This window comes from Caretta caretta, chromosome 7 (assembly GCF_965140235.1).
Source record: "Caretta caretta isolate rCarCar2 chromosome 7, rCarCar1.hap1, whole genome shotgun sequence".
NCBI lineage: Eukaryota > Metazoa > Chordata > Testudines > Cheloniidae > Caretta > Caretta caretta.
Window position 1 is genome coordinate 122,812,263 of NC_134212.1, and position 27,352 is coordinate 122,839,614.

At 47.9% G+C, this 27,352-nt stretch overlaps 1 protein-coding gene across 8 annotated transcripts; it reads right to left on the bottom strand.

Moving 5' to 3' along the window:
• Positions 1–25,612, bottom strand: SLC68A1 (solute carrier family 68 member 1). 8 transcript variants are annotated; one of them, XM_048858162.2, is made up of 10 exons: positions 25,509–25,584; positions 22,396–22,619; positions 13,116–13,387; positions 12,288–12,367; positions 8,614–9,057; positions 6,884–7,001; positions 5,810–5,906; positions 4,815–4,986; positions 3,686–3,879; positions 1–3,012 (listed from the first exon to the last, which is right to left on the bottom strand). In XM_048858162.2, exons 3-10 carry the CDS (start codon positions 13,278–13,280, stop codon positions 2,759–2,761), a joined length of 1,524 nt encoding a protein of 507 aa, XP_048714119.2. In that variant the 5' UTR covers positions 13,281–13,387; positions 22,396–22,619; positions 25,509–25,584; the 3' UTR covers positions 1–2,758. The 8 variants fall into 8 exon arrangements, with proteins under 8 accessions (XP_048714119.2, XP_074987202.1, XP_048714122.2 ...); XM_075131101.1 differs by having other exon boundaries at positions 22,396–22,614; positions 25,509–25,531; XM_048858165.2 differs by lacking the exon at positions 25,509–25,584 and adding an exon at positions 24,419–25,432.
• Between the last annotated feature and the right edge of the window lie 1,740 nt (positions 25,613–27,352).

Consider the following 27,352-nt stretch of genomic DNA (forward strand, 5'->3'; position numbering starts at 1 on the left):
TACAGAAAAGGTAATTTTTAATCAGCTCATTAGGAAATGAAGAATCTGTCAAAGTTTGTTAAAAATTACATAAATAAGTTAAAATTTAACCATCAAAAGATACAGACACCTCCAGGCAGTAACGATTACAGCTTCGTTACATCTTGGTCTGAGACCCGAGGCGGCTGTGTCCTGAGGTGAAATGGCAGTAGTTTGGCTGGCTCCACCCTTAACAGCAGAACAAGAGGGGGCACCTAGCTGGTGTCTAACTGAATACACAGCACATACATGATGGGGGAGTTTGGCCTTCACCTGCTCCCCATGCTTTCCTTGTTCTCCTACAGCTGAGAGAGTAGGCAGGTGCTTGTCCACCTCCAGTCAAAACAGACCAAATCCCAAAATGTTTTGCATGATGCATCTTGGTCATGATCCAGTTTTGCTGACTCAAGCAGAAATAGATTCAGCATAAACCATTCCGAGACAAACCAGTCAGGGGATTTCACAGATCAACGGCCCCTGCTTGCAACCCGGATCAGAACTGTGCTCGCTACAAATGTGTGCTTGTTCTGACCCCAGCGTGATCAAGGCCTTCTGTAGATTTCAACCCCTCTTGCTATCTCGCTCCAGAACTTCTGTTTGGCTGCTGAGCTAGTCAGTCAACCACTAGGACGTGGTTTAAAATAAGACAAGACAAAAAAGTCTAAGCAATTTATCATCAGATCTGCCATTCTCACTGGTTTAGATACTGCTCTAAATTCTCAGCACGTATACTCTCAGATGACATAAAACAAATGTCTATTTACACAGATGGGGTGAAATCCTGCCCCCACTGCAGTCAGTGGGAGTTTTACCATCAACTTCAATGGGCCTGAATTTCACTAATGATAGAAGAGAAGAACTAGGAGTACAAGAAGGGTTGAGCTTCCCCTCCCCAGCAGTGGAGAGGCTCAGTCTTAGGCTCATAATAAGGTTTGTCAGGATGATTTAAAATAGAGTCTCCACTGCCCCCAGACTGGGGCAGACACAGAACTATTCCCCTTACCAGGTACAGTTTGGTTCCATGGAGCTCAATCCTACAGCTCTGGGATGAGGCAGTTCTGTTGATTTCAGGGGGATTACTTGTACTGCAGGGATGAATGCTTTTGTGAACACAGGGCTTGTGTGGTAAGGCCCTGTGCCATCTTACTTACAGGCTGCAAAGAGGAGGGCTTACAGTGCTCAGCACTCTCACTGGGTATGGGTCTTGCTGGTGTACAGGTCCACAACAAAGCTGGTGTTGCTGTATCAATTCCCTTTGGCTCTAGAGCAACCCCTCCCCACATCAGGAGGTCCTACACTGTGTTTAAAAATGGGCTTCAAGAACCATGAGCCATTTAGCAGAGAAAGAAGCAGATAAGCAACCCCCGATGAAAGGCAGTAACACGGGGAAGGTGCCCGTTCACTGCAGGGAGTCTGGCATCACGTTCACACAAGCCTCTGCAGGTTGCGTGAAAGCGATTAACACTGGGACTCTGAGCAAAGAGTTCCCCTCATTTGGGCTCCCAGCTCAATGGGCAAGTCCCCCCAGCTTCTTCTGGGCTGTTGAATGACTTCAAGAAGTGTCACATTTAGTAACATCCCAGGAGAGACTTCTGCAGCTGCAATACGAGTGTTGATCTTGCTAAAGGAATTCTGCTTCACATTAAATGATTCCGGGGAACAGGCTTGTCCTGAACCCGACAGAATGGGCTTGATCTAAGAACTGTCACTTCTCTGCAGTGAATTAGGTGCAAGACATTACGTCAGCAGGGAGTAGCTACACTGAAGAGTCTCAGATCCCAATTCCCAAAAGATTCCCCCATCCCAATTTTTCATGCAGTAAACCCCTTTCTAACTCCAGGGCCCTGCCTCAGAGTCACCATTTCTTCCAGCCCTCCCCTGCCAGAGAATGTCATGCCTGCCCCCTAACTGGCTGCAGGGCCTGGTGAGGAACAGCATCCATGCCCCGAAGGAGATGACCACAATGCCTCTGCAACCCTGCCTGCTCCTGGTGAGCTAGGGAGTGAGAGCAGGGCAGGAGACAGAGGCCTAGTCCACACTAGAAAGGATTGCAGGTAGGGCTATGTGGAGATGCAGCTTGTAGCAACACAAGAATGCTTTTGCCTGTGTGCCTGATACCAGTTCCCTGAACCAAATAAGCTTTATCCACAAAAGCTTTATTTTGCCTGTATAACTGCGTCTACACTGGGACTTTTGCCAGTAAAACATAAAATCAAGTCACTCCCTTAACTAGCACACTGGTAACATTTCTAATGCAGAGCTGCCCTGAGCCCAGGTTTCCGGGATGGAACTGCACAAAACCACCATTGGGCTGGCCCAACAGCATCTGCTTTCCCACCGATGCCCCCTGGGGTGAGATACTGCACTAGAGACTGTGTTAGAATGTCTGTCTCCTTTACTCTATGCCACTGTCACCCACCCTCCCTTGAGATCAGCAGCACCTCAGTGGGCCCTGGGTGCAGAAAGTGCAAGACCTAAGACTCCATCTGATAGCCTGAGCAAACACCCCCAATCTGAGCACGCACCAGTCACCCCTGTCTCTGGAGTACCTGCCTGCCAAACCGACTGTCCCCTGGAGCGAGGAAACATCTGCATTGTGAGTATTTCACAGTTGAATTGTAAACGCTTTCAGTTCTTAACCAGCAAGCCCCTTTGTCTCAGTCTGCATCTCCTGGACTGTAGAGAGGCATAACCACACCCACAGCACAGAGCCAGTGAGAGCTGAAGGGCTCAGGCACATCTAGATCATTTTGATCTCTTGTGATCGACTCTGAGTCAGGCTCTGGCGCTGGGACTTGACCGTCTGGAGACGCCTTCCATGCAGGCTGAACTGCGACCAGCTGAGGAGCTGCAGTAATGCACATGTGATGGGAATGAAGACGAGGAGGTAAAAGCAGCCTTGGCGCAGAGTTGGTTCCCAGGCTGCATTGGATGCCAACTTTGGTTGGGCGCTCACCACGTTGCTCAGAGGGGCCCGCTGGAAAATGTCATAACCTGAGGCCAAAACAGTTTGTAAGACTCAGCTAGAAACTGTAAAAATGCCACGCACCTTCAGACCACCATGGAGCTCACCACACCTCCCTCAGGGGTCTGGGCTTCACAGCCACCGAACACAAGGTCCCATAGCCCAAGCAACTCTCAGTGCAATTCAGATACAGTGTCCCTGGGATAACAATGCACAGGCGGAGGGGTGCAGATCTTGCTAGGGAGGAGTTTAGCACAGGTGTGGGGAGATGGATTAGTATCAGATCTCTATCTCACAGGCCTGAGTTCAAATCTGATGTCTCTCAACATGAGAGGTAGGTGGTGGTGTCAAGCTAATCCTTCACTGAAATGCAGCACATGGATCTTCACTGGGCCATGGGTCCAGTACGAACGCCCACAGTGAATCACTTCAACCACTTCCCACCCAGCTGGTCTCCCATACAAATACTGCCCAGGCCTTCCCCTGGTCAGGTTATTAGCTCTGACAGTACCGCCCCAGGTGGCATGGGTGCAAAGGTACATGGAGTGTTAACTTAGACAACCTGTTAAGTAATAAAACATCCTGCAGACTATGTTGCCAGTGGACCTTGTCCAAGTATTTCACATCACAAAAGCCAGCAGAGGCACTCATCTCAGCCCCACCCTACTGCTGTCCCCAGACAACACTTCCTACGTCACTTACCAGTATAAGTACAGAGCAACCAGGTGCCAATCAGGGGGGCAAAGGTCTGGCCTGGCTTGGTTACCAAGGCAACCATCCCAAACAACAGCGCTGAGGCGGCCTGCTTCCTGCGGTTCAAGACAAAATCCTCATCCACCAGGTCAGTGACAACCAGGTTCAGCAGCTTGCACGTTCCTTCTGTGAACACCCGGTTACTGCGGAGCACAGCCGAAAGGGCATTACACAGCCGAATGTGGAAACAGGGAGCACTTAAATACAGAGAGGGCTGTCACAGAACCATGCTGCTTTGCCTCTCCCTAGCACCTGCCAGCCACTTTACATGAAGTTTAACATCAAACACCCCTCTGAGGCGGGTACTAGCCCCATTCTGCAGCTGGGGAAACAGGCACACAGAAAGGACTTGCCTAAGATCACATCATCACAGAGCTGGGAACTGAAACCAGTGCTCCCAAGTATCAGGCTAGCGCCCTAGCCACAAGCCCAGCCTTCCTCCCACCAACCCAGAACTACAAAGATGCAGTTGATCCAGAGAACAACCATCTGCCTCGTCTTGAGCACTTGAGTCCATTGTACAGCCTGCTGACCTGTGGTGGTTCACCTGGTCCAGGGACAGTCCTGCCAGGAACAGGTCACGTGGCAATGCCCACAAGTTGAGTTCACACACCAGATGACAGTATGTTTGAAAGCAGCTGCCCTTAGTCATCCCTGCTTATGTGACGACAGTCCCACACACCAGAGCCAAGCCAGCATTTGCAGACACAGCCTGATTTTTGAGAAGAGCATGTTATTTCCTCATTTGTCCTTAAACAAGGTTTTTATGAAGTGTGGTGTAATCACGGATTGTTCAGTTCATCTTGCTCAGTCCATCGGAGGTGAGGGAGTTCTTCATTAGAAGGGACAACACGATCTAGTGGTTGGACCACTTGGTCAAGACTCAGGACTCCTGGGTTCTACTCTCAGCTCTGACAGTGACTTGCTGCATGACCATGCCTCACCTGTACGCCTGAGATTCACCAGCTGTAATATGGAGATGCCTCATAGCCTCCCTGGGGTGGCTAACCACCTGGACAGCTTCCACCAGCTCACCTATAGGCACAGAGGTCAATGAAACCCTAGATAAGCAACTTACCTGGCTATGAAGATGCAGAGCAGATACACCTGGTCGGGTCCAGCTAGAAGCATGATGATGCTGAGAGCCAGTTTCAGGAAGAAGAGCCCTCGCACCACTGCGTAAACCCCACATCTTTGACAGAGAGACAGAAAATAGAGGTTGTTGAGATGAGGGGCGATGTAGGAAATACCTGCAGAGAGAGGCAAACAGTTCAAGGGAGTTTCAGCATCTGGCAGTGCCTTGAGACCGAGCAGAGACAAGACAAGGCACAGTTCATCCAGCAGGGCATTAGAAGGAAAACCATAGAACAACTAGACTTTTAAACTGAGTGAGTTTGGGGATAACGGAAGTACTCAGCCCTTACATGGTACTTTCTACGTCCCAAGCACTGCACAAAGATCTTCACCACCCTCCCGTGAAGGAGGCAAGTGTTATCCCCATTTCACAGACGGGAGCATTGCGAGGTAAGTCAGACGACATGGCAGTGCCAAAGCATCTCAGCCCTGACCCAGAGACAACCCTAGTATTCCAGAGCTGAACCGCCATTGAACCTTGCAGTGCCAATCAGGCAGATCTGGGTGGCAGCTTGGGCACGTTCCAACAGCAACTAAGAGAAAGTGACTGAGCTCATGGTCTTGTCCCCTGGGTTCAACTCCAGACCTGGGTTTGCAGAGCTGACCAGATCTAGGTCTCTCTCTCACACACGCACCTGTACATCTGTGAAACCCAGGTCAGAGATCCAATGCCTGCCTCTCCCCATCCTGCCCCTGAAAAGTGTTGGAGATTATTTCTTGTGTGTCTGTGAAGGGAGGGGAAAGTCTAAGATCCAAGATGGTTGCAGCAATGGCTCCATCTGGGGATAGGTAGGCCAAGTGTCACTCCTGGAGCCCTGAGAAAAGAGTGCACCTTTCTCCCGAGTCTCAGTGCTTTCGAAGAAAGAACCCAGGGCTGAGCCAAGTACCAACCCATCAGCTCTAGGGTGCTGCTTACTCCAGTTCCCCTCGCAAGCTCACCTAGTAGGAAGGATCCTGTAGAGAGAGAGATCCGATCTGACAGCAAGTGTTCCAAGAAGAGAGGGAAGAAGTTGCTGTTAAAGTGGCAGTGAAAAACCTGTGACAAAACAGCACAAAGATTAACTGACCAGCAATACTCAGAGCAAGAAGAGGAAGCCTAAGCCAATAGTGTGCTAGGCTCCACTCCACTCGGAGTCTAGTGCCAGGGTAACATGCAATTCTTACAGGTAGGATCTGTCAAGCAGAGAAGTTGGCATCAGAGCATCTGTATAAATAAAGCACGCTGTCTGCAGAGCCATCTGCACCCGCCTCTGAGAGCCATCAGTTACACCCTTGTACCCCATGAGACAGATGGCCACCATGAATGGCCCAAAGCCAGGCCAGGCCAGCTCAGCAGCTACACTGTGCATTACTGTGTGGGAAAACCAAACCCTCAGAGACAACTGAGGCTGCAAGTGCTGCAACAATGCTGTGGAGAGTGTTCTGTTTGGCAGTCATCTCTGTGGGCACCTAGCTGAGGACTAGCTCTGAGTAGAGCCCAGTGGCTGTGACATGAACCTCAGGAATGTGGGGGAGGGGGGAGAAGGGGAGGTTCAGTGCTCTCACAGGAAGGCTGGGGAAAAAAACGTGTTTCCAAGCTGTTCTCAAAGGCATTCGATGATAGGAACTAGGATTTCTCTGGCCATTGCTTTTGCACTAGTAATTCTCCCCAACAGCCATGATAAGGCATTAAAATGCAGCATCCTTGTTAAACTGCACGTGATGGTCTCTGAAAGGCTGAGAGTTTCCACTCTTTAGTGAAGCAGGAGCTCAGCCTACACTTAATCACCCCTCTTGGCTGTAGATGGAAGAGTAAGACCCTCAGACTCCACAGGGAATCCCCCCGTAACAGAACAGCTGGCCGATGCGAAGCCACACAAGCATGTGCAGAAAGCACCAAGAGGAGTTATGGCATTATTCAGACACCACTACTTTCCTCATAAGGAACCAATATCCTTTTGAATCAATTTCAGACTGGCTTGGCTAACAGCTCTCATCCGAATCACTAGGTTAGAGCGTCCGTGCTACACCTACCTGTACTAGGTTCATACAGACGAACCAGAGGAAGTTGTGGTGCCGGGACAGCTGTTTGAGATACTCTCCCAGCGTAATCCTCTTCTCCAGCGGGGCAGATGGTTGCTCAATGTACAATCTACAGGAACAATGAAACCACTCTAATTGTTTCTGCGCATGTGAGAATGTCTGTTATCCCCCTTCCTCTGCACTCCCAAGGGGCTTGTAAACTCAGTGCTCCCTGCTTTGCTCAGAAGTGTATGCACTGATGCAATGCTGGCTACTTTCCTCATCCTACCATTCATCTTCTCTGTTCACGGAGCAAGTCAGAAGCTGGCAGGATATTTGCTCCTTGATGGAAGCCACAACCAGAACCAGGGTCATCAAAAACTTGGAATATTTGCCTAATGAGTCAGCAACTCAAATCTGCACCAGTAAGAGCATCCCTCCCCCGGGCAGCTATTACAGTCCAATACAGATTCCTACTACTCTAGTCCCAATCTTTATTGTTCGTTTTATTGTGGAACCACCTACAGGATGTGAGGCACTGCACAAACAAAGACAGTCCCTGCCCTAAAGTGCACTTATAATCTAAGTTTACGAGATGAGACAAGTGGATACAACAGAGGGGGCAGCGCGAGGGCACAGTGAGTTATGAACACTGGAATGAGCAGTATGCAGACGCCAGCTGCTTAGCGAGTGTCAGGCAGTAAGACAGACAAGAAAGATATATTTACTTTTTCCATCCTCATGATAAAGGGAGAGCAAGTACATTTCTATGACAATGCTGTGCTGACATTTTAACAGGCACAGACCTTTTACTATTAGTGTATACTCTAGAAATTAAGGGATGGACAAAAAGTTACCTGTAGCTTCCATCTGCCACCAAGAACAGGACTACTGTCAGCAATGCATTCACTAGTGCTATGCCCCAGCCTAGTTTCAGATGTCCCATGAGATGGGGATTGCACAACCAATCCCTTGGAAGCCTATTCACAGCCCAGGAGATCTCAGCATTAGGATACCTTTCTTGGTCATCAGCCTAAATCTTCCTTCTCTTAAATTCATCCCATAATTCCCCAATTATACACAATTCGAGTAATTCCCCTTTTCCTCACTGGTATTTACACTTACATACTTGTAGGGAGACATGAAAACCGCCTACCAGTCGTCAGCTAGCCAAGCTAGACATAAAGAGCCCATTTTTTAGTCAGCTAGTCACATAACTGTGTGCAGAACTACACATGCAACTACTGAAGTGCAATGCAGATGGGCTCTCATGCATCTGTAAGCAGGATACTCCCAACACCACACCTATTCAGGATAGCTGCACTCAGATTAAATATGCTTTCTGGCATGTGCAATGGCACATCTGACTTTAAGAGACTAGTTAGCGTGGGCCAGTTTTCTAAGTCTTTCCTCAGGACTCTGTCCCTCTATCGCCTTAGGTTTTCTGGGTTTTTTTTGTTTGTTTTTGGCTACTCTGAATTTTGAAGGGACGAAGCTACAGCTGTCGGGTAAAATTTTCAAAATTGCCTAAACGACTTGGGCTTCTTAGGTTCCCATTTTGAAAAGTGATCTACACTTGGAGCTGCGGGTACAAGTCCCAGCAAATTGAGCTAGCACGCTAAAAAGAGTGTACTCACAGCGGCAACAGGGACTAGCTACCCCAAGTACAAACCCATCCGAGACTCAGACCCACAACATCAGATGGGCATTTATCTGATGCTATGTAGTTTGGTGCCACTTACTCTTTTAAAGTTGACTCTTGGTCCCATTTCACTTCAGTCTCAAATCGTTGTCTTAGCAGCCACGTTGCCAGAGTAAATCCAGCAACAGAGCAGAGAGCCAGCACCACACAAAATATCCGGAAAGAAAAGAAGTCTTCTTTGTTCCACACTGCATAGGACATGAAGACAGAGAAGGAACCGATGGCACTAAAAAGCGAGCAGTAGAAATTTAGGCTAGTCCTGTCCTTTGCAGAAACAGCCAGGTCTGCGAGCAAGGCATTGTGGTTGAGATCCACCATGGTAAGAAAGCTGTCATAGAGGCAGAGGCAGAGGAGGAACTGTAGACCAGGATGGGCCCACGAAACCCAGAAAGCCAGGAAAGAGATGGCAAAAAGGGGCCCATTGCGGCTCAGTGCCTGAAGTCTCTTAAGAATGACTTCTGGTGAGGAGATCTCCACCCCTGACCTGCAAGAGAAGAGAAAAACTTTGGTCACAATTCCTGGGAAGTGTCCCTGCCACACCCTCTATTCCCTTATAGGAAAGGCTCAGAGGGCAGTAGAAGCGATCTCAACACTGCATTTGTCAGGGCAGTAAGTGTCTTTGTTCAGCTCCCATCTGGCTCTGTTAATGTGAGGAGATAACAGGCCCCAACACCAGGAACATAAGCAAACACACAGGAGTGAACAGAGCCCTTCTTGGCAGGCCAGCACTGTCTGCTTCACAACAATGCAGATTGTTCAACGGGTTACAACAGTGTAGCTCTGTCTCACTCTAGGGGACGGACCATGCATAGGGGTTTGTACGTCAGCTATTGACTCCAAGTTTAATGGGACTTAACTCAAGCAGCAGAGGCTCGTGCTTTTAGATCCAGAGTTCCAGACTCAGTCCCGCAAGGTGACTTGACTGGGGGCATTAGGATAACTATGCTTGTGGATGACCACCTCCTCCTCCACACACTGAAGTGATGGACAAGCAGCACCCAACCCTGAAGCCACAACGGCAACATCCAACTTTTCAGGATACCATGAGCAGAGGATTCAGAGGAACAGCCGTGTTAGTCTGTATTCGCAAAAAGAAAAGGAGTACTTGTGGCACCTTAGAGACTAACCAATTTATTTGAGCATGAGCTTTCGTGAGCTACAGCTCACTTCATCAGATGTATACCGTGGAAACTGCAGCAGACTTTATATACACACAGAGAATATGAAACAATACCTCCTCCCACCCCACTGTCCTCAGAAACAACTCTGACATCATAATCAAAAAGGCTGACAAAGGAGGTGCTGTTGTCATCATGAATAGGTCAGAATATGAACAAGAGGCTGCTCGGCAGCTCTCCAACACGAGTTTCTACAAGCCATTACCCTATGATCCCACTGAGAGTTACCAAAAGCAACTACAGCATTTGCTCAAGCAACTTCCTGAAAAAGCACAAGATCAAATCCGCACAGACACACCCCTGGAACCCCGACCTGGGATATTCTATCTACTACCCAAGATCCATAAACCTGGAAATCCTGGGCGCCCCATCATCTCAGGCATTGGCACCCTGACAGCAGGATTGTCTGGCTATGTAGACTCCCTCCTCAGGCCCTACGCTACCAGCACTCCCAGCTACCTTCGAGACACCACTGACTTCCTGAGGAAACTTCAATCCATCGGTGATCTTCCTGATAACACCATCCTGGCTACTATGGATGTAGAAGCCCTCTACACCAACATTCCACACAAAGATGGACTACAAGCCGTCAAGAACACTATCCCCGATAATGTCACGGCTAACCTGATGGCTGAACTTTGTGACTTTGTCCTTACCCATAACTATTTCACATTTCGGGACAATGTATACCTTCAGATCAGCGGCACTGCTATGGGTACCCGCATGGCACCACAGTATGCCAACATTTTTATGGCTGATTTAGAACAACGCTTCCTCAGCTCTCGTCCCCTAAAGCCCCTACTCTACTTGCGCTATATTGATGACATCTTCATCATCTGGACCCATGGAAAAGAAGCCCTTGAGGAATTCCACCATGATTTCAACAATTTCCATCCCACCACCAACCTCAGCCTGGTCCAGTCCACACAAGAGATCCACTTCCTGGACACTACAGTGCTAATAAACAATGGCCACATAAACACCACCCTATACCGGAAACCTACTGACCGCTATTCCTACCTGCATGCCTCCAGCTTTCACCCTGACCACACCACACGATCCATCGTCTACAGCCAAGCTCTGCGATACAACCGCATTTGCTCCAACCCCTCAGACAGAGACAAACACCTACAAGATCTCTATCAAGCTTTCTTACAACTACAATACCCACCTGCAGAAGTAAAGAAACAGATTGATAGAGCCAGAAGAGTTCCCAGAAGTTACCTACTACAGGACAGGCCTAACAAAGAAAATAACAGAACGCCACTAGCGGTCACCTTCAGCCCCCAACTAAAACCCCTCCAACGCATTATTAAGGATCTACAACCTATCCTAAAGGATGACCCAACACTCTCACAAGTCTTGGGAGACAGGCCAGTCCTTGCCTACAGACAGCCCCGCAACCTGAAGCAAATACTCACCAACAACCACATACCACACAACAGAACCACTAACCCAGGAACTTATCCTTGCAACAAAGCCCGTTGCCAATTGTGCCCACATATCTATTCAGGGGACACCATCACAGGGCCTAATAACATCAGCCACACTATCAGAGGCTCGTTCACCTGCACATCCACCAATGTGATATATGCCATCATGTGCCAGCAATGCCCCTCTGCCATGTACATTGGTCAAACTGGACAGTCTCTACGTAAAAGAATAAATGGACACAAATCAGATGTCAAGAATTATAACATTCATAAACCAGTCGGAGAACACTTCAATCTCTCTGGTCATGCAATCACAGACATGAAGGTCGCTATCTTAAAAAAAAAAACTTCAAATCCAGACTCCAGCGAGAAACTGCTGAATTGGAATTCATTTGCAAATTGGATACTATTAATTTAGGCTTAAATAGAGACTGGGAGTGGCTAAGTCATTATGCAAGGTAGCCTGTTTCCTCTTGTTTTTTCCTACCCCCCCCCCCCAGATGTTCTGGTTTAACTTGGATTTAAACTTGGAGAGTGGTCAGTTTAGATGAGCTATTACCAGCAGGAGAGTGAGTCTGTGTGTGTATGGGGGTGGGGGGGATGTGAGAAAACCTGGATCTATGCAGGAAATAGCCCGACTTGATTATGTAAAGAGTTGTCACTTTGGATGGGCTAGCACCAGCAGGAGAGTGAATTTGTGTGGGGGGGTGGAGGGTGAGAAAACCTGGATTTGTGCTGGAAATGGCCCACCTGTTGATCACTTTAGATAAGCTATTACCAGCAGGACAGTGGGGTGGGAGGAGGTATTGTTTCATATTCTCTGTGTGTATATAAAGTCTGCTGCAGTTTCCACGGTATACATCTGATGAAGTGAGCTGTAGCTCACGAAAGCTCATGCTCAAATAAATTGGTTAGTCTCTAAGGTGCCACAAGTACTCCTTTTCTTCATGAGCAGAGGAGTTTAAGATTTTCATACCTAGGTAATATTCCTCTTTGAACAATCAGTCTTTTTAAGGTGACATTTTCACATGATCTTTTCCAGCCTACTCTGAAGATATTAACTTTCCAGCATTTAACGGAGGATATGAATGGCAAAAACTTACTGTTGTGTGCTAAGAAATACCCGGTCACTCAACCAGCCAAACAGAGGGTCATTGAGGCTGTTCCAAATTAGAAACACTGTCTAGAAAAGAGAGATACAATAGTGAGACAAGCCACAATGAATCACTTTAGCAGTCAAGTCTTGTTACTGAGGTAACCAGCATCCAGATGGGGACCCATTACAGTTCCTTGGGATAACAACCAATTGGTACTGGATAGTGATAATGTACCACCCAACATATGCCTTGTCACTGTACTGCAAACCCCCTTTCTGTGCCCATACTGTGCCTTTTCAGGCTGAGAGTCATACTCTTTAATGGCTTTATGTTGTATAAAAAAAAAAATCTACTGGCAAATAGGGTTACACCACCCATTTTCATACATGACTCAAAGTCACGTTTGAACTCATGCTTTGGGAGGTGATGGAATAATGCACAGAGGCCAACATTTTCAAACCTGGGTGCCTAATGTCAGGTACCTAAATCTAGACACAGGCACTCAAGAAGTCTCATTCAGACTCATTCAGTGCTGTGTTTCATCGCCGCTGCGTGTAGTCTGAAATGTGCTGGGATTCTCCAAGAGGAAAGGCACTCTTTAAAATGTAAGTTGCTGGTGTTTATACCCCAGCTGACTATCTTTGTATATTTTTATGAGTGAGAAGTGCTAGGTCACCCAATTTAGCCCTAATACTACTAGCTCCTTTATCATTTCCTGCCAAAAAAGAAATTAAGCTACCAAAATGTTCTCCCATATTCTAACCTGATGCTTTGGTTTCAGATCATACTGAATATCCTGAGAACAGTAGGAAAACATATGTCTCAGAAACTTACCTCCCCAATCCAAAAGGACAGTTTATCGATCTTGTAAACAGAAACAAAGGTATCCACGTAATATAGGAGGAATACATTGTGCAAAATGGAAACAAAGAGGGACAGGGACCCATATATCACAGCAGTGGGTAAATTAAAGAGACAACCCAACAGTCGCAAACCCATGTTGGTTCATTCAGAGTACTTCAGCCTTCCAGATCATCTCCATTTCAGGTGGGACACCTTCCCCCAGCATCTGTTGACTTTTGTTGGGGGCCAGTCCATTGTTCCTCCTGTTGAAAAAAAAATATATAGAATTAAGTCAATCCATTTATTTAAAAAAAAAAAAAAAACCCACAAAATCCACCCACCCACCCAAATGTAAGCTTTACCAGCCAATACAAATCAAGTCAGAATTAGATTGCTTTGCTCAGTTGTTCAAAGTGGATTTAAATGGGATTTAAAAGGCTAAAGGCCATCTGCTGTGGTAACGCCATTCCCTTAAGCTGAGTTATCATTTGGACCAAACTATCGGACTAGATCAAGGGCTCTCCTCGGTTCAGCTGTTTACTAGTAGGAATACTGACAGTTTTTATATACTGTACTTTAATGCTCTTTGTTGTCTGGCATAGAGTAGATTAGCTATTTCAATACTTTAAGGCAAGAACACAAGCGGAAATAGGATTTATGGTTGCATACAGAAACAGTCTTCAGAAGACCGAACTAATCGCACATATTTTTAGATAGTCAAATTGAAGGAGAAGAGAGTTACCAGGGTGAATTTTAGACTCAAAAACAAATGCCAGGAAACCAGCAGGAATAAGCCCTAGTTCAAGCAGGTGTGATACAGTCAGACACATGCACACTTCTTTCACAAAGCACCTCAATCATAACTTGCTACAGCTAGTCTCGCTCAGACAGAAGTTACTTAATTTTGAATTATATTGTAGTTTTGTGATGTGGAAAGTCAATACCAGACCGTTGTAATACCTAGTTGACACCACCATGTTACAGGACATAAACCACTTCGGAATCCAGGTCCCCAGAAGGAGGAAACAGAGGTTTCTGTTTCTCACACAATGGGGCCTTGAATCTTGATTAGGGCCTCTAGTCACTACTGCAATACAACTAAACCCACTGGCATGTCCTCATTCCCTTACAGAAGGAAGTTAAATATATTGACAGTTAAGAGAACTGCATCTTCAGCACAAAAAGTTGAGTCCCAAGGATTGCCTGATGGCACTTATGGAAAGAACTCACAGTTTATTAAGCTAACTTGCAGATGAACATAAGCACTGTCATTTCTGTAGTATTAGCAGTGTAAGAAGTCCCCTAACAGTGAAAGTAACTCATTTAAAGGCCAGGCCAGCTCCCACTGGAGTCTGGTATCTTCCTGTTGACTTCACTAGGAGTTGCATCAAGCCTAGATCAAGGGAGGAAGGAAAAAGAAAGTCAAGGGCTGGGATGAAACTTGAGGGCAAAATTCCAGACTCATTCAACATTTACCAGAAGTCAGGAGCGTAAGCACTTTATGGCAAACGTAAGAATGGCTATCTGCCCAGCCCAAGGAATGCTCAATCACTTCCTTCTAACTCATTCATCGTACGCAGCATTTATTCCAGTTACATTGTTACACAGAGGTTTAATATCCCACTTGGAGTCAAATACTCAGTTTTGCAATTAGATCTAACTTCAACATAGTCCATATTAGGTGTTAGGAGTTAAAGCTGTAATTCTGTATTGATACCATATTAAAAAACAACAACAACACACCTCCAGAGTGGAAAACAGATCTTGGAAGGGAATTCCACTAGATAATAAGCATTTATTTAGAGACAGACATGCTGACAAGCCTCAAGTGGGGATGTTTTTTTAATTTGGGGGGGATTAACAAGGGATCAAAGATTGTATGACATCTCAAATTATATCCAGATAAAACACACATTGCCTCATTTAATCTAGCACTGATTTTCCCAAAAACGTAATCTGAAAGAAGAGGATACGTTGATATCCTAAAAGGAGGTTTTCAATAGCACAAGATGCTTTACCCGTGTAATCAATGAAGTGGTTTTTAAATAACAGGGTTAAAAGCCATAATTTAGCTGTCCTTTGATTGGCATACCTTTACTTTAGGATGCTTATGGAATGACATAGAAAACACTGAATATGTATAATGCCAAAGTCAAAGTCACTTCTGGTCACCCTATGTGAATATAGATTAGCAGAAACAGAAGGGGTCCAGCGAATGGTGACAAAAGCGACTGAAGATCTGGAGTGACTTCTGAGGATGGACTAGAGATCAGAACTGTTTAGTCTAGAGGAAAGATGATTAATAGGGACGTGGTTAACGTATATAAAATAAGGAACGGAACAAAGAAGGTAAAATTGGATGTTTCATTTTATCCTCAACACAAAAACATGCAAGGAGATTGAAAAAACAAGAGCATTCAAACTAAGCAAAAAACTCTCTCTTCCCTCCCCAAGCTACACACATGGAACCTATTAACCAGAGGAACTCAAGAAAGTAGAGGCCACAAGCACAGTAGGATTTCACCCTTATACATAGAGGGAGAACTTCTGCAGTTACATTAGATGAACTAAAGCGGGACATCTTTTTATCCCATCAGTCCCTCTTTCTAACGGAGGTTTGGAAGACACACTCTCTGTGGATGGGTTATTCCATTATTCCCCCTACTGCAGGGGTTTCTTTTGTACCTTCTGCTTAGACATTTAGAGTGAAATGCTGGTCCATGAGAGTCAATGGGGCCACAATTTCACCCCTGGCATTGGGAACTGGATTTACGGGACCATTAGTCTGGTAATTCCTATGTCCTTCACTGAGAGCATCCTGAATATTCTCGATTACATTTAATCAAGTTACTGCACTTTTGCTAAGAAATCAAAGAGGAAGTCATTCAGGGTCCGTGCTGGCTCTGCACAGTTAAAGATCACACAGTACTCCCCCATCTGTAATATCAACCTGTCTGCTGCTGCACAACAGAAGTAAGCAGAAGACAGCCATGTAAGTTACAACTCTCTCATGAAAGTACTTCTGGGGGAATTCTGTGCCACTGCATGTGTGCAGAATTCACATCCCCTGCAGATTTCTTTGCTTCCCCACAGAAAAATGACCCTCTGACGGGGAAACAAAGGGAAGCCATGAAAGCGGTCATGTGCCACTCCCCAACAGCGTGGGTGCATCCGGTGCAGCAAGCAAAGACGTAAATCACTGGGGGGGACATGCCCCAGCCAGTGGTTCCTACCCTGTGCCAGGCTCAGCTGCTAGTCCCAGCAGGGCTGGGAAAGATGGGACTTCCTCTTCCCCTGCAAGGAGCGACCAGGGTCAGACCACCCCGCTGAAACCTTTTCAGCTGCAGGAAGCTTCACACCCACCTCCTTCCTGTCCCCATTGCTCCTCAGCCATCAGGGGGAGGGGTCACTGTATGGGGAGCTGCTCTCCTGTCCACCCAACCCCTGTGCATCCGGACCCACTTCATACCCAGATTGCCCCGCCAAGCCTCACTCCCTGCACCCAGAACCCTCCCACGGAGCCCCTGACACCAAAGCCACACCCCAACAAGCCTCATCCTCTGCATCTGGAGCCCCCCTGCACCCACACCCCCCTGCCAAGTCCCATCTCCCTGCATCCGGACCCCACCCCTGCATCCAGACTGCCCCACAACACTTGAACTCCTACTCCTATCCCATCTGCACCTGGACCACCCTGACTAGCCCTCCGCACCCAGACCCCCCCGCCCCACTGAGCCCCATCAAGCCAGCACCTGGACCTGCACCCCATCTAGCCAGCACCCAGACTCCCCACTGCTGAGCCCCAACCACCTTCACCTGGACCCCCCCGCAGAGTCCCATTGCCTCTGAATCCAGAACCCCCCCACCAGTGAGCCCTTGTTCATCCAGATCCCCCCCCATACCCAGACACTCCCCTCCCCCAAGCTGCCCACAACCAGATTTCCCCACACAACCCCTATCACCCCATACCAAGCCCCTCCACACTTGGATCCTGCTGGGCTGAGTCTGCCTGTCTACATCTAGTGTGCATACCATGGACGGGCAGGCCTGGCCCTTGCAGTGTGTGCAGCTTCACTGCTGAGTCTATGTCACAGGGTGGGGACTGCAGGGTGATCTCCCACCTCTGTGCAGTCAGTGGCCTGTGTGCCCCGCTGCCATGCTGGAGCCTCCAAATTTTGTCAATAAATGTGCAGAATTTTTAAATTTTTGGCACAGAATTCCCTCGGGGTAATGAAAGGGAAATGGTTTATCAAATGGAAGAGGAGAGAATCTGGAGGAGAAACCATGTGCTGCTACAGTGTGCAGAGAAAAACCAAAACCAACCCCCACTGTGCTTGATTCTGATCTCATGCACACCAGTTTCATACTGGGGTAATGTCACTGAAGTCACCCAAGTTATTCCTGATTTACCAGTGCAAGCATAGCATCAGAGCTATTTTATCTGGCCATACAGGATATCCCCATTGAGCCCAAAATGATGCTGTCCACCGTACTAAGTTTTATTCCCATGTATTCTCAGACTAGAAAAATCTCCCTACTACTTTGACTCAATGTGAGGCTGTACTAAATCATAAACATTTAGTGAGAAAACAAAAGGCTTAAAGTCTCCAATGCTGTCAGCATCTGTCACAAGCACGAACAGAATTCCATATCTTGCGAAGTGGAGCCCTGTATCAGAGCAAAGAGTCACTCCAACACTGTACATCGCCCTGAATTTGTAAAGGCAACAGAGCTATTGGAGCTTCCAATGACATTCCATTTTGCCATTTACATATCATACTGCTGATTTAAGTAAGCAAAGCTTTTTACTCTTTTTCTCTGGGACGCCATCACAGATGTATAATCTCTCACAGACGGTTAAAGCATTGACATCTGTAAGCAATTAAAGTTTGTTTGGGTAGTCGTGAGGTCATTCATTTTTTCCATTTGTAAATGTGTGGATGAAAGGAATAAAATGATAAAGAACTTGCGTGTAAAGAACTTAACTGTGTTCCGAGAGCCGTAAAAGCACTACGTTTAAATTTGCCACACTGCTATTTTAATAGCCTTTTCCCTTGAGTAAAGTTACTTGTGACATATTTCAAAACTTTTCAATATTCAGCATCAAGAAATAAGGGCCAGAAGAGTTTCAAGAGAGGCAGATCTGTCAGTTATTCTGAATCTCACAAGCACAACTACCAAGCTGGAATTTTAAGTTAAAAAACAATATACACATCAGTTTCAGTTTCAGAAACTTTAGCTTTTGCAAAGTTTGCATTTAGTACATATGCTTCACTCCTGCCAGTACAAGTCTATTCTCTAAGAAGGCAATGTTCATACATAAAACACCTGGAAGGCACTGCCTTTCTTACAAAGGATGTTAGCAGATTGTAGCTGGCATTGCATTTTAGGATTCTTGCAACATATGGCCTAGTTTTCTAGCCAGTCACAGAGAGAGCGCCAACAGGTAACAAAGAAAAGGAGGACTTGTGGCACCTTAGAGACTAACACATTTATTTGAGCATAAGCTTTCGTGAGCTATAGCTCACTTCATCGGATGTGTAGCTCACGAAAGCTCATGCTCAAACAAATGTGTTAGTCTCTAAGGTGCCACAAGTACTCCTTTTCTTTTTGTGAATACAGACTAACATGGCTGCTACTCTGAAACAGGTAACCACCATTCCATACACCCCCTTCCTACTCCACACATTGTTACCTTGGGACTCTCCAGAGCACGGAAGGCCTCATACAAGCTCTCCATAAAGGGCAATTTTCACCTTTTACAATAAATTTACCTTTATTGTATTAAATGACTTGTTCATCACTGAGCAGCAGTTTATACTTTTTTTCTAAAATCTATGGAGATTTCTAGGCAAAAAAGAAACAAAAAAACTTTAAACTCTGATGTGATTGATTCTTTCAATCTTAATGCAGTCAAAAAAGCCTTGAATTTGTTCTCCCTTCTTGTGAGAAACATACAAGGTTAAAATCCCCTGAGAAGTCCACCGCAAAGTTCCTCCTTTACAAAAAACCCACATTTAATAGTTAAGTTCACCCAAACAACCTTAGCTCTTTCCCTCAAGCACCACCCCCAGAGCAAAACGAAACTCTAAGACAGTCTGGTCCATCTTCCATAAAACCATTAATACGTTCTTTATTCTTAACTTCATGAGCCTGTGGGATGGATGGATAAAGCTGTTGCAGAGTTTCTAACTGTTCTCAAGGGGGCACTGGGGTCAAGTGCTACAGCTGTGGATTCAATTGCAAGTCACCTGTGAAATCTTAACTCCTCAATGTTTCTTCAAGAGTCCATTGGGCAGTCATTGCTAACACAGGTAGATTTTACAGAAAAGCACTGATGGGATACCAACTGACAATACTAACAAACTCTCAGAAAATAGGTTCCTTCTGTAACTGTGTTTTTATAAAGCAATGGAATGTGTGTGCGGTAATGTGATACCAACTGGCTCAGACAAGGAAGAACACAAATAAGGAAACATATCACATGCACTTTAATTGCTAAGCACAACAGTGAGGCACCCAGCTGGTTTACTTAGCCAGCCATATGACATCCCCGTATTGGAGGAAATTGAACATCTCCTTTCTTTTATAACTATGCAATCATGCTTCTGTCAAACTAGTTCACACCCTTAACGATGTTCATTGGTGCATACATAACTTTGTGCTACACAGATTATATAATTCACACGATTTGTATTAGTTGATGTTCTGCATTAACATGGTTTTATGGAAAACCGGTCTTGTCAAACAAACCCATGTCATTATTTGAAAAGATCACAAGTTTGGTTGATAAAGGTAACTGCATAGATGCAAAATACTTAGATTTTTATAAGGCACTTGACTTCACACCACATGACAGCTTGATTAAAATTAGTATTACATAACAAAAAGCACATGTTAAATGGATTAAGAACTGGCTGACAGATCTCAAAAAGTAGTTGTCAATATAGAATCACCACTGAACGGGAGGGTTTCTAGTGATGTTCCACAAGAATCAGTACTTGGCTCAATGCTATTCAACATTTTCATCAATGATCTGAAAGTATACAGAAAATCACAGCTGATATCATTTGTGAAGGACAGAGACAGGCAGAGTGGTAAATAATGAGGAGGAGAAGGCAGTCATACAGACCAATCTGGATTGCTTGATAAGCAGGGTTGATTCAAACAAAGTGTATTTTAATACAGCCAAATGCAAAGTTATACGTCTAAGAATAAGGCATGCAGCCCATCCCTACAGAATGGAGGACTGTATCCTGGAAAGCAGAGATTCAAAAAAGGATTTGGGGGAGTACTGAACAGGAGTAGGAAGGCAATTTTACCTTTGTACAGCATTGTGGTGAGACAAATACTGGAATACTGCATATAGTGCGTGTGTCCACGTTTTAAAAAGGAAGTTGAAAAACTGGACAGGATGCAGAAGAGTCAAAAATGATTCAAGGGCTGGAGAAAATGTCTTGTCGTGAGCAATTTAAAGACCTTGAGCTGTTTAGGTTATCAAAAAGATTGAGCACTGCCTTGATTATAGTATATCGGTAGCTTCATGGGGAGGAAAAAAAAACAAAAAAACCCACACCAGGTGCTGCTAATGCAGAGAAATCTTGCAGAGAAAGGCATAACAAGAACAAGTGGCTGGAAGCTGGCACCAGAAATGTTCAAATTAGAAACAAGGCGCAAGTTTTTAAACAGTGAAAGTGATTAAACTTTGGAACAAACTACCAAGGGAAGTGGTGAATTCTCAACTCTTGATGTCTTCATAGCAGGACAGAGTCTTTCTGGAAGATTCGCTTTAGTCAGACAAATTATTGGGCTCAATAAAGGATAACTGGGTGAAATGTAATGACCTGTGATATACAGGTCAGACTGGATAATCTAACAGTCCCTTCTGGCTCTAAGCTCTGTAAATGTAGGAATCTTCTATCAGAGACAGAGCAGGTGAGGTAATATCTTTTACCGGACCAACTTCTGTGGTGAAAGGGACAAGATTTTGAGATCCCCAGAGCTCTTCTTTAGGCCTGAAGAAGCCGACAGACATTCAGGTCTAAGAAGAGTTCTGTGGAGCTCAAAAGCTTATTCCTTTCACCAGCAGAAGTTGGTCCACTAAAAGATGTTCCCTCACCCACTTTGTCTCTCTTGTATCCCGGAAACAACATGGCTACAACACTGCAAACAATGAAGCTTATTTTGACAGCCACAGCCAAGGGTTTGAGAATGTCCAGATGTGCCTATGTAATACAAAATTAACTCACTATTTGAGGAACACATGAGCTACTGTAATACTGGGAAGGTTAAAGGGACACAGTCATCTTGAAAGCCATTTCTGTTTGACTTTTGTACCTCCTGTTATTACAACAACTAGACTTTCTAAAATAAAGCAACAAGAGCCTCCCCAATCCAGTTTGTTTACCTTGTGCATTTGACATCAGCTGGTGCACAGTGTGACAAAATTCCTGCTCTACCTTGGTGGGTCTTGCGCTTATTGGTGGATTTACTCGCCTTAGAGGTTCACAGCAGCCCTCAGCTTGGCCGTTTTTCTGAACCCACAGTCCAGGTCGACTCCTCCTGTGTCTGACCAGGAGTTGGGAGGATTTGGGGGGAACCCGGGCCCCTCTACTCCGGGTTCCAGCCCAGGGCCCTGTGGAATGCAGCTGTCTAGAGTGCCTCCTGGAACAGCTGTGCGACAGCTACAACTCCCGGGCTACTTCCCCACGGCCTCCTCCCAACACCTTCTTTATCCTCACCATAGGACCTTCCTCCTGGTGTCTGATAACGCTTGTACACCTCAGTCCTCCAACAGTCCGCATTCTCACTCTCAGCTCCTCACGCCTCTTGCTCCCAGCTCCTCACACGCACACCACAAACTGAAGTGTTTCTAGCAGCTTCCTGATTGGCTGCAGGTGTTCTAATCAGCCTGTCTTAATTGTCTCTAGAAGGTTCTTGATTGTTCTGGAACCTTCCCTGTTACCTTACCCAGGGGAAAGGGACCTACTTAGCCTGGGGCTAATATATCTGCCTTCTATTTCTCTCCTGTAGCCATCTGGCCCGACCCTGTCACAATAGTCAGTTTCACTGTTTCCCTGTGTAGTCAATTAGCAAAGGAGAAACTGACTGCAACTTGTCAGTGAGAGAACAGAGAAAAAAAACATTTTAAAAAGAGTAATTGGTATCAAAAGATTGACAATGACAGCGTGCCTTTAAAAATGAGTTTATGGCATAGCGTCACATATCTCCATTTATCTTCAAGTCACTCAGTAGCCTGGGCCCAGCATACCTAAAAGACAGCCTCATGCTCCGGGATGAAGATCCTTCTAGACAGCTTCGCTCCTCAGGCAGAATGGAACTTTTTACCAAAAGGGTAAAGCTCATCTGTGCAAAAGTCTGAGATTTCTTGGGGGCCTGTCCCAGACAGCAGGACAAACCCCACAGGAACTAATGACCATCACAAGCACCACCTTCTGCTCCAAATGCAAGGTTCTTGTCTTCCAACCGCCTTCTCTAGCAAACACACAGCAATGTGTACATGTTAAAAATATATTAAAACAATCCCCTACTGAGACATAACTGCACACAAAATTCTTCCTTACAGACAGGATGAGAAAGAGAATGAATCACACCTCACAGATGTTAGTCTCCTGGCTTAGTGAACTGCTGGAAGGTGCTCAGATACAAGTAATAAGGGTGGTATAAGAATCTGAATAAAACATCAAGTTGACAGGTTCACTCACAAGCCAGATATTTAACCTTACTTTAATTTTGTTTTTTGCGTTCAAGTTTAAAAAAAAAACAAAAAACACACCAACTACTCCACTGCATGCATCTGACAAAGTGAACTGTAGCTCACGAAAGCTTATACTCAAATAAATTTGTTAGTCTCTAAGGTGCCACAAGTACTCCTTTTCTTACTCCTGTGCTGAAACCCTGGAGGTACAGCACTTCAGTACCTGCCCATTATTCTCATTAGCATTAGTAGGAAGCGTACGACAAGCTGAGAAGCATTGGTGCCACTTTTCATGCTGTTAAAGAGAACATCTCTGTCTAGGTATTTCTTCTCCACCCATCACCATGGTATCTGAGCAGGATTTCTCCACAGAACTCATTTCAGTATGGACTGGTCAGTGAGGGTTTTTTTGTTTTGTTTTTGCTTACAATCTTTTGAAAACTGCAGTCATTCCCTCTCTCCCAGCCTGGTGTTTCAATCACCAGATCATAAGGTGTTTCCTGAAAGTCTTACTGAAGCCTGTCACAGGACCCAAAATTGAGGCAGTCAGGAACCTTTGTAATGTTTCAGTCCTGAAAGATGTCACTGGACCAGTTTAAGCAGATTTACCTATACTGTTATGAGCATTTCCCCATGCAAGTTCTCCTTTATCCACTCTCACTATTTGTGCAGTGTCTGGATACAGGAATTGTTTGCTTTGTCACAAAGGGGGATGGTTCAAGAAGTGGTGACAACATCATCTCCACTTGAAGTCCAAGTTTAGATCAAGTTTTCACCTGGTTATTCAGACACCCTTGAAACTGAATTTTGAGAAGAGATTAGTGACTAGAGTAGGCAATGGAGAAGCAGGACTCCTGGGTTGTAGTCGCAAGCTCCACCACTGACTTCTTGTGTGATCTTTGTCAAGTCACTTCCCTACTCCATGCCTCCATTTCCTGAACTGTGAAATGAGGGTAACACACACCTACAGCCAGTGATGAGCTGCCAGAAGCTGAAGAACCGGTTCCTTCGGTCGCTCCGGGTCTTTGGCGGCATGTCCTTCAGTCGCTCCGGGTCTTCGGCAGCACTGAAGGACCTGGCGCCGAAGCTTCCAAGTGCCGCTGGGTGAAAATTCACAGGGGAGCCTCCCCATCTGAGAGCTCAGGCAGGATGGACAGGATGGTCCCGCGGGCCACATGTGGCCTGCGAGCCGGAGTTTGCCCACCCCTTTAACAACCAGTTCTAAACCGGCTTCAAAATTTAACAACTGGTTCGCGTGAACCGGCTCCAGCTCACCACTGCCTAAAGCTCCCAAGGGGTAGGAGATGTAGTTTTTGTCTGTGAAATGCTTTGAGGTGTTCAGATAAAAGTCACGAATGAAGTGCAAATTACAATGGAAACCGCTACCAGACTGTAGCTTCCATGCAGGGGAGGGAGAGATGAATCCTTCACTAGTTGGCTAGATTTTTAAGATTTCCTGGATGGTCATGGAATAATAAATATATAATAAAACAAAAAAAAAATAAAGCTGCCCACTTCATTTTAAGTGGTCTCCTACAACATGCATGAACCTCTTATGCTTAATAATCTGTCCTACCTTCTATTTAGCTTGACCACTTTGGTTTCCTTCTCCAGACGTGAAGCTCAAAAACTTGTCCCTTCCACCAACAGAAGTTGGTCCAATAACAGATATTACCTCCCCCGCCTCATCTCTCAGATAATAAAACAGATAGAAATACGAGGCATGGGGCACCACTACTCCCGGCTCATCTGTTTACGTAACATCCCAGCAAGGGATGGGGACTGAGACAAAGAACCAGCTGTGGAGATCCGGGAGCCCTCCTACAGGTACTCCCCATAGTGTACCAGTACTGCACGGCCCACCCTGCAGGCACCTGCCCTGAAAAGGGTGAGGGGAGACCTCCGACAGCACTCTACTTGGGATGGATGCTGATACAGGGGTAAGTGACAGCGCTCTACCTGGGATAGACCCCTATAATGGGGGGGGACAGACCCCCCGCTCTACCGAGGTCAGACCCTATGGAGAGGAATGGAGATAGAACCCTTACCCCCCCCACACAGCACTTTACCTAGGGCAGGACCCCCCCCACCCAGGACAGACCCCTATGTTGGGGGGAGGGGACAGAACCCCACCCTGACCGCGCTTTGCCCAGGACAGACCCCAATGGGGGGGGGGGAAGGGACAGAACCCCTCCCCCACCGCGCTTTGCCCAGGACAGACCCCAATGGGGGGGGGAAGGGACAGAACCCCTCCCCCACCGCGCTTTGCCCAGGACAGACCCCAATGGGGGGGGGAAGGGACAGAACCCCTCCCCCACCGCGCTTTGCCCAGGACAGACCCCTATGTTGGGGGGAGGGGACAGAACCCCACCCTGACTGCGCTTTGCCCAGGACAGACCCCAATGGGGGGGGGGAAGGGACAGAACCCCTCCCCCACCGCGCTTTGCCCAGGACAGACCCCAATGGGGGGGGGACCAGTCCCCGGCCGCAGCACGGAGCCCCGGCGGAGGCACCCCCGGGCCGGGCACGGCAGAAAGGCAGCTCCCGCCGGGAGCGAGCGTTAGAACCGGGCACCCATCCCCCGCCCTTCCCCCGGGGGGGGGGGGGGAGGACGCGCGCAGGCCCCGCCCCCTCCGCGCCCCCCAAGAGCGCGCGGCGCCTCCTACCTGCCTCGACTCCCAGCCCCGGCTCTCCCCTGTCAGCACCAGGCGCGCGTGCGCACTCAGCTGCCGCCACACCGGGCGTTCGGCCCCGCCCACGCTGCCCGAAGAAGGCGAGGGAGGCCCCCCCCCGACCGGAGGCGGGGCCCGCGAGGCCATCTTTACTCCGGGCAGGCGAAGCCAGCCAGCCCCACACTTCCGGCCGTCTTGGGCGAGCGCTGATTTTCAAAGTCGGGCAGGTGGGGGAGGTCTCTCAGCTGAGTGACATAGCGACGAGCCAGTCAGAAAGCACCAAATTTACATAATCACGCCCCTAAAGCCACAAACCGCAGAGATCCGCATTCGGAATGGGGAGGGGACTCGACGGGGGCCCTTCTCACCGGGCCGCTCTCCCTCTCTATGGTCCGCGGGCCTGCCCTGGCCCTGGCCCTGCTGCCATTGGAGCCGCCCCACAGGCCACGGCCTCGAGACTGTGAGGCCTGGCCCGGCCCTGCCCCCACGGGACATCTCCCCTCCCCCACCCCCATAGCCCTCAGCCTGTGAGGCCTGGCCCTGCCCTCACAGGACATCTCCCCTCCCCCCCCCATAGCCCTCAGCCTGTGAGGCCCGGCCCTGCCCCCACAGGACATCTCCCCTCCCCCCCCCCATAGCCCTCAGGCTGTGAGGCCTGGCCCTACCCTCACAGGACATCTCCCCTTCCCCCCCCCCCATAGCCCTCAGGCTGTGAGGCCTGGCCCTGCCCTCACAGGACATCTCCCCTTCCCCCCCCCCCCATAGCCCTCAGGCTGTGAGGCCTGGCCCTGCCCTCACAGGACATCTCCCCTCTCCCACCCCCATAGCCCTCAGGCTGTGAGGCCTGGCCCTGCCCTCACAGGACATCTCCCCTTCCCCCCCCCCCATAGCCCTCAGGCTGTGAGGCCTGGCCCTGCCCTCACAGGACATCTCCCCTCTCCCACCCCCATAGCCCTCAGGCTGTGAGGCCTGGCCCTGCCCTCACAGGACATCTCCCCTCCCCCCCCCCCATAGCCCTCAGGCTGTGAGGCCTGGCCCTGCCCTCACAGGACATCTCCCCTTCCCCCCCCCCCCCATAGCCCTCAGGCTGTGAGGCCCGGCCCTGCCCTCACAGGACATCTCCCCTCCCCCCCCCCATAGCCCTCAGGCTGTGAGGCCTGGCCCTGCCCTCACAGGACATCTCCCCTCCCCCACCCCCATAGCCCTCAGCCTGTGAGGCCCGGCCCTGCCCTCACAGGACATCTCCCCTCCCCCACCCCCATAGCCCTCAGCCTGTGAGGCCCGGCTCTGCCCCCACAGGACAACTCCCCTCTCCCCCCATAGCCCTCAGCCTGTGAGGCCCAGCCCTGCCCCCACAGGACATCTCCCCTCCCCCACCCCCATAGCCCTCAGGCTGTGAGGCCTGGCCCTGCCCCCACAGGACATCTCCCCTCCCCTCCCCCCCCCCACCCCATAGCCCTCAGCCTGTGAGGCCTGGCCCTGCCCCCACAGGACATCTCTCCCCCCCGCCCCCCGATAGCCCTCAGACTCTCTGGGCCCATGACCCAGAGACTGTGTGATCCCCAGCCCCCTGCCCCACAGATTGGGTGTGATCCCCACCCCAAACCTAGTATTTAGCAGTAATGTTTTCCCAGCCCTAGAGAAGAGCTCAGTGAAAGCTCGTCTCTTTCACCTACAGAAGCTGGGCCAAAAAGAGATATTACCTCACCCACTCTGTCTCTTATCTCAAGAGTTATTATAGAGAGGAAAGAAATGGGAGTTATTTACAAGGCTAAAGCAGGTAAACCTGTATCCGCCCACACCTCCCAAGGAGCTCCTAGCTTCAGTTTCAGACAGTA

Excerpts from the sequence above, each read along its gene's own strand:
- SLC68A1 (XM_048858163.2), bottom strand. The coding sequence starts at position 13,280 with ATGGGTTTGCGACTGTTGGGTTGTCTCTTTAATTTACCCACTGCTGTG. Across the intron at positions 5,907-6,883 it reads TCTGTATGAACCTAGTACAG|GTTTTTCACTGCCACTTTAA; the intron begins GTAGGTGTAGCA and ends GTTTTGTCACAG. Across the intron at positions 4,987-5,809 it reads TACAGGATCCTTCCTACTAG|GTATTTCCTACATCGCCCCT; the intron begins GTGAGCTTGCGA and ends CTCTCTCTGCAG.